General features: G+C 42.1%; 1 protein-coding gene across 10 annotated transcripts in view; it reads left to right on the top strand.

Moving 5' to 3' along the window:
- WRN (WRN RecQ like helicase) overlaps positions 1 to 15,161 on the top strand; it is a 139,215-nt gene that overhangs the window by 73,348 nt on the left and 50,706 nt on the right. For all 10 annotated transcript variants that reach the window (XM_060001076.1, XM_060001077.1, XM_060001081.1 and 7 more), the window contains exon 18: positions 6,343 to 6,530. In XM_060001076.1, coding sequence (XP_059857059.1) covers positions 6,343 to 6,530 — 188 coding nt within the window. The remainder of the gene's footprint in view (positions 1 to 6,342; positions 6,531 to 15,161) is intronic.

Here is a 15,161-nt window from a genome sequence, read left to right as displayed (position 1 = left end):
GGAAACCGAAAAAAAAAGTGTTAGAAAGTATTTGTTATTCTTTTGATAGATTATCTAGTTCAACCTCATTTCTTATTAAGCGTACTTATTGAGAACTATCTTAAATATAGTTTCTTTTTTCTTAGCTCTTCTCATAAATATTTGATTGGAGCAGACATTACAATAAAACAAAACAAAAGAACAAAAAACTTGAATGTAACACTTAGCAAGGATATATTGGAAGAGAATCAAAGTAATGTGAATTGAGCTCCAACTATGGGACTGGCCTTGGGTCAGTGTTTTGTTTTGTTTTTTTCTGCGGTACGTGGGCCTCTCACTGTTGTGGCCTCTCCCGTTGCGGAGCACAGGCTCCGGATGCGCCGGCTCAGCGGCCATGGCTCACGGGCCCAGCCACTCCACGGTATGTGGGATCTTCCTGGACCGGGGCATGAACCCGTGTCCCCTGCATCGGCAGGCGGACTCTTAACCACTGCGCCACCAGGGAAGCCCGGGTCAGTGTTTTTATCTTGGTTAACCCTCATAACAATCCAGCAACATAAATATCTTCATTACTTTCTTCTTTTAAAAAAATTTTTTAATATAATTTTTAAAGGTTACATTCTATTTACAGTTATTACAAAATGTTGGCTCTATTCCCTGTGTTGTACAATACATCCTTGAGCCTGTCTTAACACCCAGTAGTTTGTACCTCCCACTCCCCTACCCCTGTGTCGCCCCTCCCCACTGCCCACTAGTTTCATTACCTTCCTCTTGAAACAGTTCTTCTCATACCAGTAGGATAGCACACTCCCTGGTTCTCTTCTTCCTTATTATCTCTTCTTTCTCAGTTTCCTCTGCTTATTTCTTTTCATCTCCCTGCCCTTTTAACGTTGGCATGCCTAAAACCTTAGTCTTTGGACCTGTTCTCTTTCCTCTCTGTACTTACTTCCTTGGTCATTTCAACCAACATATGGTTTTAACTAAAATCTATATGCTGACAACTCCCAAATTTATATCCTCACCCTGAATTGATACCAGCAGTGTATGAGTGGTTCAGTTTCTCTCCCTCCTTTTTAGCATTTGCTGTTATTATTACTATTTTTTATTTTAATCGTTTTATGGATTAATATATGTATACACACACACACACACACACACACACACACACTTACATAAACGTTAGCTGCCTATTCAACATCTCTCTACTTCGATGCCTGACAGGCATCTGGAACGTAACCTATTCTTAACTTCCTAATATTCTCTCCACCCCAGAACAGCTCTTCCCTCAATCTCCCCCATCTCATTTAGTAGCAGCTGCATCCTTCTGGTGCTCAGGCCAAGATTTTTGGAATTTTCTTCCACCCTTCTTTTTCTCTTACAGTCTACCCCACATTTAAACAGTAAAGAAATCTCATGAGGTCTTCAGAATATGTACAGAATCTGATCACTTCTCTCTTGATCTCTGCTACCACCCTGGTACAAGCCACCGTCTCCTTTCACCTGGCTATTACAGCAGTCTCCTGGTTGGTCTGTTTTCACTCTTACCCTCCTTAGTCTATTTCAATACAGCATCCAGAGTGATATTTCAAAAATGTTAAGTCAGACAGATCATGTCTCCTGCTCAGAACCCTCCGGTTGCAGACCATTTCACTCTAAATAAAGACAGACACTACATATCTTAAATGATCTGGCCTTTATTTTCTCTTTGACCTCATCCTTTGCTACTTGTCTCCTCATTCACTGGCTTCTAGCCGTACTGTTTGTTTTCATTGATATTCTTCAAAGGTGCCAACCGTGCTCCTACTTTAGGGCTTTGTTCCCACTCTTTGCTCTCCCTGAATAATTTTCCCCTGGGTAGTTCACATGGTGTATCCCTCACTTTTCTCAAGTCTGCTGAAATATTAGCTTTTTTTTTAGGCCTCCTGGGCCACCATATTCAAAATTTCAAATTAACCTCTCTCCCCCAGCTCTCAGCTTTCCTCATATTCCTTTCCTGTTTTTAAAATAGCACTTATCACTGTTTAACTTAACGTATTAAGAATACACTTTGTCTATTGCCTGTGGGTCCCCACTAGAATATTCTTTGCTGATTTGGTTTATAAAATCTACAACAGTACCTGGCATATAGTGAGTGTTCCATAAGTAATGGGGTAAATGAATAAATGAATTTCGATGAGAAAGCTGAGAATGTGAGAAGTAACTTTCCCACACAGGCAGTGAGTGGTAGGGCCGGGCAGTGCTCCACAGTAGGACACTATGCTGGTTTCTAAAGCAAATGACTTAAAAGAAGTTTAAAATAGTTTCTGCCCTAAAGTAGCACATAGTCCAGTAAAGGAGTTTAGATTCATATTTACCTATAAAAGTAGAAGCAATAGTACCAAACAATAAATGGTGTATGGAGCAGTATGAATAATATAGAAAGATTAATAGTACCTGTATAGAGAAAGAAGATATTTGCATGGCGAAAGTCACTAGGCTCAGGTTCCTTGAGGACTGCTTTCTATTAATTTAGAACGGTTTAAAGTAAGCTTTTAGAAACTAGGAAGATTGCTTTCTTGAATCCTTTCCTGGGCGTTTGATTCTAGAAGGATTGTGTTAGAGGAGTTTTAAATGTTTTATGCAGTTCTGAAACACTTTTCAGTGTTGAATTAAGTCTTTTATTATGTCAGGCTGTGGACTCCATTCGATTCTTTTCATTTCTTGGGATGATTCACTGTAGCACAGGTTGTTCGTCAAGCAACGGCTGAGAAAACCTTTTTCCCCTAGTGTTTCCATGAATTCTCTTTATTAGCTAAGTGATGAGAAATGCCACCTGGTGGTTGTAGGACTCTCATTTTCCTCACTGTTCTCCGTGCTTTTTTTCTTCTAATCACAATCACCCTGGGACAACTGGCATAAACCCACAGTGCTTCACACCATATTATTTCAGTAAGTTCAAAAATAGCAAAAAATCATTAACTCATTGTGCATAAAGATTCCCATTTGGAGAGAATCTGACAGAATGAGTCCCAAGAAAGAGCAGCCAGGTAGAAAGCTTTACATCAGCCTCAAAATTCTGAAATTCAAATAAGAGGAACTGTGAGAAACGTGAGACATGTTGGATCTTCCCATTACTTTCTCCCCAGCCCTTTCACAAAGATCAGCACATAGTAGACACTCAGGAACTATCTGGAGTTAGTGAATGAATGAATGAAGCATGATATTATAGAGTACATAGATTAACTATACATAGATTAGAGTACATAGATTAACTTCTAACTATATTAGAAGCAGATATAGTTCTTGGAATTCGTAGATGTGACACCATTGAAGTGTATGTCTAAGGCATTCCTAAATTTATAGTCACAAGATTAATTTACATTTTGTTGCTTGTTTTAACAAAACTTGGTACTTATTACCAAAGAAACCAAGATTTGCCAACTGAAAGATCAAGTTTCATGAGTTAAGAACTTGATATAACTGAGTGACAGCGTAATTTATCACCCACACCAGTTTGCTTTTGAAAATGAAAAGGTGCAAGCTATTAATAACTATGCTGTGATGACAGGATAAACTGAGAGTATCCCAGCAAACCAGGCTGTATGGACACCTTTCTCCTAACCAGCCTGTGTGTTATTTTTACACTTCACTGTAGTTTATAACTTTTTTTTTTTGCGGTACGCGGGCCTCTCACCGCTGTGGCCTCTCCCGCTGTGGAGCACAGGCTCTGGACGCGCAGACCCAGCGGCCATGGCTCATGGGCCCAGCCGCTCCGCGGCACGTGGGATCCTCCCGGACCGGGGCACAAACCTGCATCCCCCGCATCGGCAGACGGACTCTCAACCACTGTGCCACCAGGGAAGCCCTGTAGTTTATAACTTTTAAGCACCAAAGATTCTAAGGGAGAATATTCTGTTCATTTCTGAAGTGAAAGTAAATATTGTTCCATTAAGTTTAATACATTCCATTACTTTATTCTATTTTTCTAAGTCGTGGAAGCAACATTCTTAACTGTGACTTTCTAGAACGTTGGCAAAGGAGGGAATTTATATTGATTTTTCCTGTTAGTAGGTCACTAGAATAAGGAGTTTCTAGTGGCAAAGTGAGAATTTTTAAGTTAGAAGAGAGGTTAACATCTCCATCTCATATGTTGATGAAAAAACTGAGGCCAAGAGAAGTTAGCCCTTTCCAAAGTCAGTGGCAAGTCTGGGAGTAGTGGCCATGTCTCTGCAGTTCTTTTGTAGAGTTCTTTTCAGTTGTTGCAGTAATATCAGTGATAGCTGACACATCTTGAGTGCTTACTAGACACTAGACCTTTGTGTTCAGCGCACTAGACCTTTTATCCCATTTGGTCTTCACAGTGACTTTATGAGGTTGCTGCTGTTATTACAACCATCTTATAGATGAGGATACCAAAGTTCAGAGAGTGAAATAAACAGCTCAAGGGACTTCCCTGGCAGTCCACTGGTTAGGACTCTGCGCTTCCACCGAAGGGGGCACAGGTTCGATTCCTGGTCAGGGAACTAAGATCCTGCAAGCCGTGCGGTGTGGCCAAAAAAATATATATGTGTAAAAAAAATAAACAGCTCAAAATCTCACATCTAGTTAATGGCAAAGGCAGGCTTTGAACTCAGACAATTGATTCTAAACGAGATTTTTACACCACTGTGCTGCTTTTTTCTACTAGTTCAAACTGTGTTATGGTTTGTGCTTATTTCCTTCTTTTCACAAAAGCATTGCTCATCCACTCATACATTATATTGCTTAGAAACAAACTAGGCCCTCTTTTCTTATAGTCTCTATCCTGAAAACTTCTTTCTTTATGTGTATATGCAGTTAAACAACAAGCATTTTTTAGTGCATTTGTAAATTGAGTAACGCACTTACATTGATGGAAGTCTTTGTTGTTATGAGGGTGAGAATATGCATGTCCTAAGAACTTCAGTGTTTAAACTTTCCTTATTCTCAGCCATATATTTGCTATACATATTTTTATTTGCCATAAAGACATAAAGCAGCTATATACATATATATTAAGCCTCGATTAGAGAAACTAACTTCTTTATAAATTGGCATATTCATATATAAGTTGTTAGGCAGACACTCTCTAAATTCAGAGAACAGTCTGATTGTAAGCCAAAAATCAATTAAGTTAATTTGGGTTATTTTTAAAATAATTTCACAGAATTTAAGGATAGAGAATACAAAAATGCCAATTACCTGGTCACATTGATTTTGATATAATTTTTTCCCATTTAAAAATTACTCCCAAACTTAATTGATTTTTTTTACATGAGCTTTGAGATAATTTTTAATTCAGCAAAGCTATATTGATTGTAAAAATAGTTTTTAATAAATTGTATCTTGTTTTTCAAATTCTGTAATTGCTTTTTTACAAATTGCACTTAAATTTTCATGTATGTACGATAATTGCTTAAACTGATTTGTGAGGTAGATGTACCTGAAGAGCTATGTTATGAGGATATTATTTACTGCATTTGTAATAAGCTAAAAAGAGTATTAAGAAAGTTGTAATCTTGGAAATCGAGCAGCTAATGATATAGGAACAATTTTTCTGATTATGAAATAATAGCATAGTTGATTAGAACTCCCTATGATAATAGTGACAGAAATATTAAATCTAGTTTCATGGGAGGTGTGTTGTTACCCCACTTTAGAATTTCTGAAAGTTCACACACTCATGTTTTTCCTGGTACCTGCTGTGCCTCCTGCTTTGGCTGCTAAGGCAGTCAAGAAGTCTTCGCTAGATTGAAAATAGAACATGACTCGGTTGCTCAAGGAATCAGTTAATAATAGATGTTTCATTCTCTCCTTTTTTCTTTTACATATTATGCCATTGTTAACCCACTAAAACTGGTGAGAGGTTATCCAGATCACTGAGAGCTTTTCTTTTACAATGGATCTGAAAAGCCATCGACCAATATATTTAATATAGGAGACAAAAAAGACTTGGGCTTTGTATAGGTAGATTTTCAGTGAATGAAGGGTTTATAACTTGTGAATGATAGATTAATGAAAAATAAGACATAACATACCCCTCATTTGTACCAGCACTAATATAAATGTAAAAATAATAAATGGAGAGGTAGATAGTTAATCAATGGACTTAATTTAATAAGGTAGATTGCATTTAGAAATCTTATGAATTTAGTGTTTTATTTGAATGATTTCTCAGAAGGCTGAGAAACAAGTATGAAAGAAGTGTTCTTCTCTTCTTTGAAAGAGAATAATTTTAAAGTTGCATTTTTAACCCTGTTCCTCTGTTCCTCCTGTAATTGTCTTCCAGTCTCTTTCTAAGAGGCAGTAGATGTTGGGAATTATTGAGCTCCTCCCTTGGTTAAAAATCACTTTTACTTATTTCAGGTTCCAATTGTTGCACTGACTGCTACTGCAAGTTCTTCAATCCGAGAAGACATTGTACGTTGCTTAAAACTGACGGATCCTCACATTACCTGTACTGGTTTTGATCGACCAAACTTGTATTTAGAAGTTGGACGAAAAACAGGAAACATCCTTCAGGATCTGAAGCAGTTTCTTGTCCAGAAGACAAGGTGAGAATTTCATGGTTGATATATTTTAGTAACTATTTTCTTCTTTCTAAAAAATGTTTTTTATTTTTTATAGTTATTTCCTTCTAATGTATATTTAACATATTTCAAATTCTGCTTAGCTTTGGTTCAAGTCAAGTGTGATGTTATATAATCAGTGACTGAGGAAGGTAGAAACTAATTCTTCTAATATTTTTATACTCCATACTGTTACTTGAAGGGGACATACACTTAATAATTGACAAACAACAAAAACAAATGAGTCTTTTATCTGAATTCTGTCTAGTTCACTAGTTATATGACTAACTTGAGTATTAAGGAATTAAAAAAGTCATCTTAATAATAAATACTTTTTGAGCCCATAGCATGTGCCAAGGACTATCGTAGGTGCTTCATATAAGTGATCTAGTTTGATCCTTATAACTGCTCAGTAAGCTACATATTATTTTCATTTCACTGATGAAGAAACTGTCACTAGCTCCTCCTCCTATTTATTTTGCTTGGAGGCATTTTATATGTATGCTAAGAAAGCTTCCCTGAGCCTTATTTTCTGATTTGTTTTCTCAGTGAAAAGCTTATAACTTTCATGTTATGAAATGTGTTTTTAAGTCAGAGTAGATGGAAATAATGTTTGTCCTACCAATATAAACAGAAAACAAATGTAGGAGAATAGGGTTTAAAGAATATCATTAGTGTTTTTCTTTTCAGAAAGGGGTAAAAAGAAGATTGACCCTAGGTAAGGAAACCCTATGGTAACGCTTGGGGTCCTTTAGGATGAAGTTAAATGTAGAGTTCACTCTTGGCTTGGCTGTCCTGTATTCAGATTAAAGCAAGAATGTAATGAATATACTCTGGGTGTTCTGCCCGCTCTAGGGATCTCTCCAAAGTGAATACACATCATACTTCACTTTCTTTCTGTCCTAAAGGTAAAACTTCCTCTTGAAGAAGGCTGTTTATTTTAGGTTAGAGTATCCACAGTCAGATCCTTATTTACTTACCTAATGTTTGGTCCTTTTCAGTCCATAGTATTCTCAATCTCTATGGCGTTTCCCCCTAACCCTCTCCTTTTTTTTTTTTCCCTGACATTGTGATTATATTGTCTTCTTATGATATCTTATGTAAATAATTTCTTCTCACTATCTTTCATGTTAATTCTGCTAACTGAGGTTTTTATTACTTTTTAGCTCAGACTGTTACACTCTCCTAACAGACATCCTTGTTCCTCAGGACTCCCTGATTTTCAGATTTATCATCTGAAAGCACATCCCTGGGTCATGGTGTTCCTTTCCTGTGGACTAAAGGCCAGACCCCTTAGGCTAACATCCAAGACCATCCAAAGATTTTGATATTGAATGTGACAGTGGTTTTTCTAAAAGCAAATCTGGAAAGATTTTGTACCCATTTTCAATCCTCCAAGAAGAGTTGTGGTAGCAGGGAACCATTCAGAGTCAGAATGCTCTCTGCAGATCTTGGGCAAATAGAAATTTACCTCTTACTGAGCACTGAGATGGAGGGTAAATTAAGACTTCAAAGTATTACCTTTTATTTTCATTTTCTTCCTTTCATTTAATTCTGCCATTTGTTTATCAGTATTCACATTTTTTCTCTTCACTGAGCTAACATGTTTCTTAAACTCTGATCCTATTTGTTTTCTATATGCATGGTGCATTTAAATTAGGTCAGCCCCTCTCACCTATCTAATTTAATGGTTAAATGATGATAGATTTTTTTTTCCCCCTCAGGAAATTGTTATGAGGAAATAACTGTCTTTAGTAAACCTCTTGGCAAAGTAATGAATCCTTCTGTAATAGTGAGGTAGGAGATAGATGGGCTCCAGGCTGAGCAGCTGCAGCCAGTCTCCTGCTGACACTTTGAGACAAGATGGCAGGAGGAGCATTGGGCCCTGAGACCACAATTTCCTCATTCTGTGGTCAAGGGGATTTCTCAGCCTGACACATGTGCAGAGAAAGTCCTCAGTCATCCCCTAAGGAATTCGGGACGACATAACTCTAGGGGAGGGGCCAAAGGAAGGAGGAGATGCCAGCCCATGATATGTCCTGCCAACCTCCCAGAAACCTTTGCACTGGAATCCGTCTAGACTGAGAGATGCGTGTGATGCCCCAAGAAGGACCCTGAGTCAGGACAGATATGGGCAAAAGCAAGATGATTGGCCAGAGACAACCTGGAAGACTGCCCCCATGCAAATGATCTAAGCCACCCCTATTGGGTGCAGCTCACTCTGGGAGTTTGCCCATGTGCTCTTCCACACCAGCCTTTTGGGCTGTTTGAGTCCATGCAGCCATGTTCTGAATCTTTTAGACTCCTGTTCCCGGGGGATACACCCCAGTGTAAGAAAAATAATCTCTTATATAGTCATAGGACAATGACTATATAATCAAAATATCCTCCCCAAGGAATCCCTGGCAACTGCAACATTTTTCTCTGCGCAAGGAACTAAGTTCAACCAGAGACGTCTGATTCAGGGTCGATGGGGATCTAGGGGACACTCGGAACCCCTTCCAAATTAAAGCCTCCTGGTAAATGTTTCCAGGACACCGGATTCCATTCCTAGGTGAGCCTCTTCGTCCTTGGTTGCAGGTTGCTCAACATGGGAGGATCCCCTTCTAAGCCAGAAGAAACACCTCTGGGATGTGTCCTTAAGAACTGGAAGCTTTTAAAATTAGACGGGCTAAGAAAAAAAAAGCTTAAGTTTTACTATAAGACTGCCTGGCCTTTATATGTTGGGGGATGGAGAAACATGGCCCCAAAATGGGTCTCTAAATTATAAAACCATCTTGCAACTGCATCTTTATTGCCGTAGGTTGGGAAAATGGACTGAGTTTCCCTATGTCCAGGCCTTCATGTCCCTTTACCAGAATCCTGCTCTATGCGGCTCTGGTAATCAGAGGCCTGGAGAATCAGAGAATTCTCTTGACATTCTAGACGGTCCTCATTTAACTCCCCCAAACTCTCAGGAGAGAAACCGAGCCTCTCCGACTCCTACAAGTACCCCTGCTTCTCGGGATCCCCCTGGCCAATCCCAAACCTCGCCTTCTTATGCATACCCTCTATATACACTGGTACCGCAGGATGAAAAAGCTAGTCCCACAGGGGTAACCCGTAGTGGGACTTCCTATCACCGAGGATCAGGGAGAATATGCCCTCTTGGGCAAGTGGCAAATGGCGAAGGCACAATCAGAGTACACGTGCCCTTCTTCCTAACCGATTTAGCCCAGTGCAAACAAAGCCTGGACCAATTTTCTAAAGACCCTAGTAGATTTATTGAAGGATTTCAGGCCCTAACCCTGGCCTTTGATTTAACCTGGAAGGATGTCCAAATAGTACTATCTACCTGCTGTACCCATGAGGAGAAAGAAGCAAAGGATTTGGACAGCAGCCCAGGGGCATGCTGACCAGCTCTCCAGGGACCAACCCAACATTTATGATATGGGTGGGGATGCAGTCCCAAATCAGGATCCCCCTTGGGATTATAAGTCCCTGGCGGGAACGAGGGCCAGGAACCACGTGGTTCAATGCCTGTTAGAAGGAATGAGAAAATGCATTAGAAAACCAGTCAACTATGATAAGGTCATGGAAGTGAACCAAGAGAAAGAAGAAAACCCAGCCTTCTTTCAGGGACGGCTTGTGGAGGGTTTTAGAAAATTTACTAACATAGACCCCTCCATTCCCGAGGGTCAGTCCCTGCTAGGACAACATTTTATCACACAGTCTGCCCCTGATATTAGGTGAAAACTCCAAAACTCCACAAACCCTTATGCCCAAACTCCTAGAGGTAGCCTTTGGGGTATTTAATAATCGAGATCAAACTGAGGAGGAGGAAAGAACTTGGCGTGAGTTGAGGCAGGCCAAGGCTCAAGCAAGGTAAACTGATAGCCCTTGCTGTCAGACACACCGCTGAAGCTGAAATTACCTTGCAGCTTCAGGGCAACCCAAAGGGGCCAAGAAGAAGGTTCAACCATCAGTCTGGAGGTAAGACCAACAAGGGGGACTGCTTCAAATGCAAGTCAACCGGCCCCTGGGCCCGTGAATGCCAGAGGAGCCCCCCAGGCCATGCCCAGTCTGCAAGCAGACTGGTCATTGGAGATGGGACTGCCTTTGGTCCCGACAGGGAAGAGGGTCCCCCACTCCTGAGATGGCCGTGCTGGGCAACTGAGGTGGCCCTGGGATTCTAGCAGCTCTCCCCCATGAGATGTCTGTCTCCATCAAGGAGCCCTGGGTCGTTCTTGATGTGGCAGGTAAGAAGATCAATTTTTAAATTGATGTCAGAGCCACATACTCTGGCCTGATTCTCACACTGGACCCCTTTCCTCTAAAAGCTGCACAGTGAGTGGTGTCGACGGAAAGCCTCGCACCCATTACTTCACTAGGGCTCTCACTTGGCAATTTGAACAGTGTTTGATCTCACATGCCTTTTTGGTTTTCCCTAAGTGTCCTATGCCACTACTGGAGAGAGACCTTCTGGGCTCCCTTGGGGCCATATGACGGTTAGGAGGCCCCAAGCAGCCCCTTATCTTGACCCTGACTAAGGCAGATCAACAAGAAGAGCAAGGGCCTGTTCCCAGCCATATTCTCCAACCAGTGAACCAGTTTGGGACAAAGGAGTCCCTGGGAGGGCCAGAAACACCCAACCTGTAAAAATAAGCTTTAAGCCAGAAGCCACTTACCCTAACAAGAGACAGTACCCCATAAGATTGGAAGCAAAAAAAGGGTTACAAGTCCTCATAGATAACTTCTTAAAACATGGCCTCTTGGTACCCTGCCAGTCTCCATGTAACACCCCTATTCTGCCAGTTGTTAAGCCAAATGGAGAACATAGGATAGTGCATGACCTCAGAGCAGTAAATGATGCTGTGGTTCTTGTACAACCCCTTATGGCCAATCCTTGTAACGTATTAGTCCAGGTCCCTGAGGATGCTAAATGGTTTACTGTGCTCAACCTCAAGGATGCCTTCTTTTGCATCCTAGTTCATCCCTCATCACAATATCTGTTTGCCTTCTAGTGGACTAACTCCCACTTGGGCCAGATGCAACACACCTGGACAGTACTGCTTCAGGGGCTTCGGGACAGCCCACACTTGTTCGCCAGGCCCTAGGAAAGGAACTAAGGGAGATGACACCTAAAAGAAGGGGCTATTCTACAGTATGTAGATGGTGATATATTAACATGTAGTCCCTCCGTGGAGGCCTCAGATCAGAACACCACTGAAATTCTTCATTTCCCTGGGACCCGGGGTTACAAGGTCCCCAGAAAAAGGCACAAATCTCAAAGCAAGAAGTTAAATACCTGGGATACATTATAAACCTTGGAAGTAGACAACTATCTCCAGACAGAAAACGAGCTATATTAGGCCTAAGTGCTCCAAAGACAAAAAAAAATCTCTGTACCTTTTTAGGCATGGCAGGATTTTACAGAATCTGGATCCCAGGATTTGGGCTAATGGCTAAGCCCCTGTGTGAAGCTACTAAAGGCCCAGATACAGAACCATTACTTTGGACTGGGGAACAGGAAAAAACTTTTAATAGTATCAAACAGGCCCTCACGAAAGCTCCTGCTCTGGGTCTTCCCAGTTGAAAAAAGCCATTCATCTTGAATGTGGCTGAAAAGCAGGGTTCAGCCCTGGGGGTCCTAATAACAGAAGTTGGAGAAGTTCCTCAGCTTATAGGCCATTTTTTCAACAACTAGAAGTTGGCCTGGCTGCCTTCGGGTAGTAGCTGCCTCTGCTCTATAGGAAGAAGCTAACAAGCTTACCTTTGGACAGCCACTGGAAGTCCAGACCTCCCATCAAGTACAAGGGATCCTGGAGATCAAAGGCCACCACTGGCTAACTGGAGGCCGCTTTACTAAGTACCAGGCTTTGTTCCTCGACTCCCCAGAGGTAACCCTCAAAACTTGCTGCACCCTCAACCCAGCTCCACGGATGCCTGCTGACAGCCCAGAGCTAATATATTCCTGCCTCGAAACCCTTGACCAGGTCTATGCCTGTAGGTTTAATCTAACAGATCAAGCCATAGAAAACCCTGAGGAAGAATGGTTTACTGACAGCAGTAGCTTTATTAAGGACGGGGTCAGGAGGGCAGGGTATGCTATCATGAGCGCTCACAGTGTCACAGAAGTGAAACCTTTGCCACCCAACACTTCAGCCCAGAAGGCTGGACTGATAGCTCTAACCCGAGCCTTAACCCTAGGGGAAGGAAAAATTGTAAATATATACACAGACTCAAAATATGCCTTCCCTGTTCTGCATGCCCACACAGCTATCTGGAGAAAAAAAGAGAGGATTTTTAAATACAAGAAATTCCCCTAAAAACTGAGGCTGAGATTTTACATCTCATAGAAGTGGTTCAAAACCCAAAACAGGTAGCACTCATTCACTGCTGCGGGCACCAAAAGGGAACTTCTCAAATTACCCAAGGGAACAACAGGGCAGATCGGGAAGCCAAGAAAGCAGCCCTGATACCCACAACAGAAATGGCATTGATCCCATCCCTTGCCCCTTCTAACATTGTACCCAGATACTCAACTTCCGAAGAGACCTGGTCACGAGACCAAGGGGGAACTAAGGGAATAGATGGCTGGTGGCACATAGATCAAAAATTGCTCGTACCTCTTTCTGACCAATGGAAAATTATTAAAGGGCCACATGATTCCTCCATGTGGGGGAGAGAGAATGAGAGAGAAAGCCACTCCATGTCTGCAGTGGTTTTCCAGATTTTTACAGGAAAGGGCTCCCAGGGACAATCAGAAGGGTTACTGGAGCCTGCGCCCTCTGTACCACCCACAATCTGGAGGCAGCCTCAAGCCGCACCCCTCCCCCTCTTGTTAGCCCAGCCCAGTGACGTGGAACTTACCCAGGAGAGGACTGGCAAATGGGTTTCAGTCAGGTGCCCTCTTTCCAAGGCTTCAAATACTTATTAGTATTTAAAGACACTTTCACCGGATGGGCAGAGGCCTTCCCCAGTAGGACAGAAAAGGCAACCAAAGTGGCTAGAACACTTCTATCAATAAAAGAAATCACTCCTAGGTTCAGGTTACCCCGCCACCTCCAAAGTGACAGTGGATCCTCATTCAAAGCCAGGGTTACCCAACAGCTCTCACAGGCCTTAGGAATCAGATACCACCTGCATTCATCCTGGAGACCTCCATCCTCAGGGAAGGCAGAGCAGGCCAGTCATACCCTAAAGAAAACCGTGGGCAAACTCTGTCAGGAAACTCTGCCTGCTGCCAATAGCTCTCCTAAGGGTCAGGGCAGCCCCTAAAACAGCTATTAAGTTGAGTCCCTTTGAAAGGACACATGGAAGGCCACTCCTCACCCTGGACATGTAACTGACCCAGAAACCAAGCCCATCTTAAATACATTATAAACCTGGGCCAGGTCCAAATGGCCATAAAAGAACATGGAAACAGAACCCAGCTCTCCCAGATAACAGCCCCAGTCACTCCATTGTAAATCTGGGGACTGGGTGCTTTTAAAGACCTGAAAGAATGAGTCCCCCGGCGCCCAGCTACTCCCAAAGTGGAAGGGTCCTTAACAAGTCCTGCTGAGCACCCCTACAGCAGTTAAGCTCCAGGGAGTCACGAGTTGGGTCCGTCTGTCCAGGATTAAACCTGCCTCCACTTATATGTTACAGGAACCGGAAGACGTATATCCCAGCTATCCCTGTGAACCTACCCAAAACCCTCAAATACCCCTTCTAGGAGGTGATCCCTGAGCCAATGACAACCGCATTGATAAGTAAACTCTCGCTTTGACATTGATTCCTTTGGGACTCTCCGGGTGACAGAAACAAGATAAGTGATGGTAGGCTGGGACTCCATAATTGCTAGTGGGCTTTCGTTTACTATATGATTTCTTTTGATGTTTCTTTGCTACTTGCTATCTGGTTACTTCCGAAATTAAAACGCTGATTGATGCCATTATGAAGTTATCAATCACCCTAACTTTTCTCTCCCTCTTTTGGGGATCCACATCAGGGGAATGGGAATCCAAAGCAGTAGTAAATCTCTCAAGAATTATAGCTCAGGGATAAAATCTACCCCAGTGTTGGATCTGTCATCTCCATCCTCAGAGTGATGCCTATGGGTTAAAAACAAGCTAATCTTTACACCTAGCAGTGACGACCTTACCTTACTGAGAGTCCTTCTAACCCTACTCTTAAAGTTCGTATTCTGTCCCTAGCGCAGCTTCCATGCTTAGACCTTAACCCCTCGCGTCAATATATCTGATGAGAACCACACACTTATTTTAAATTGCAATAAGACTAGCTTGTCTTGCTGCCACTGCCCCTATGCAACCAGCATGAAAACTTGCAGTGGAGAACCTTCAGAATCTGATCAAAGCTTCTGTTACTCCACAATTTAATTGTTCTCACCTGCCCTGACAAATATACAGGTGGAAATCTCACCCATTGGTGCCCTCACCACAAATACAATCAAAGACTAAAAAACAAGGACAAAGCCCAGATGGAATATGTACTTACTGGGCAGGAAAAACACCAATTGTCTGGAGCGTAATGTAGGCCCCCCCAACCCAAGGCCTACGGAAGGGTCCCCACCCCTCATGCCCCCTCATATAATGGTGGACCTCCCTCCCCAAGCTGTAACGGGATCCCCTC

The sequence above is a fragment of the Delphinus delphis genome, chromosome 21 (genome assembly GCF_949987515.2).
Source record: "Delphinus delphis chromosome 21, mDelDel1.2, whole genome shotgun sequence".
Classification (NCBI taxonomy): domain Eukaryota; kingdom Metazoa; phylum Chordata; class Mammalia; order Artiodactyla; family Delphinidae; genus Delphinus; species Delphinus delphis.
Note: the sequence above shows the minus strand (reverse complement) of the source record. Positions and strands in the feature narration are given on the sequence as shown.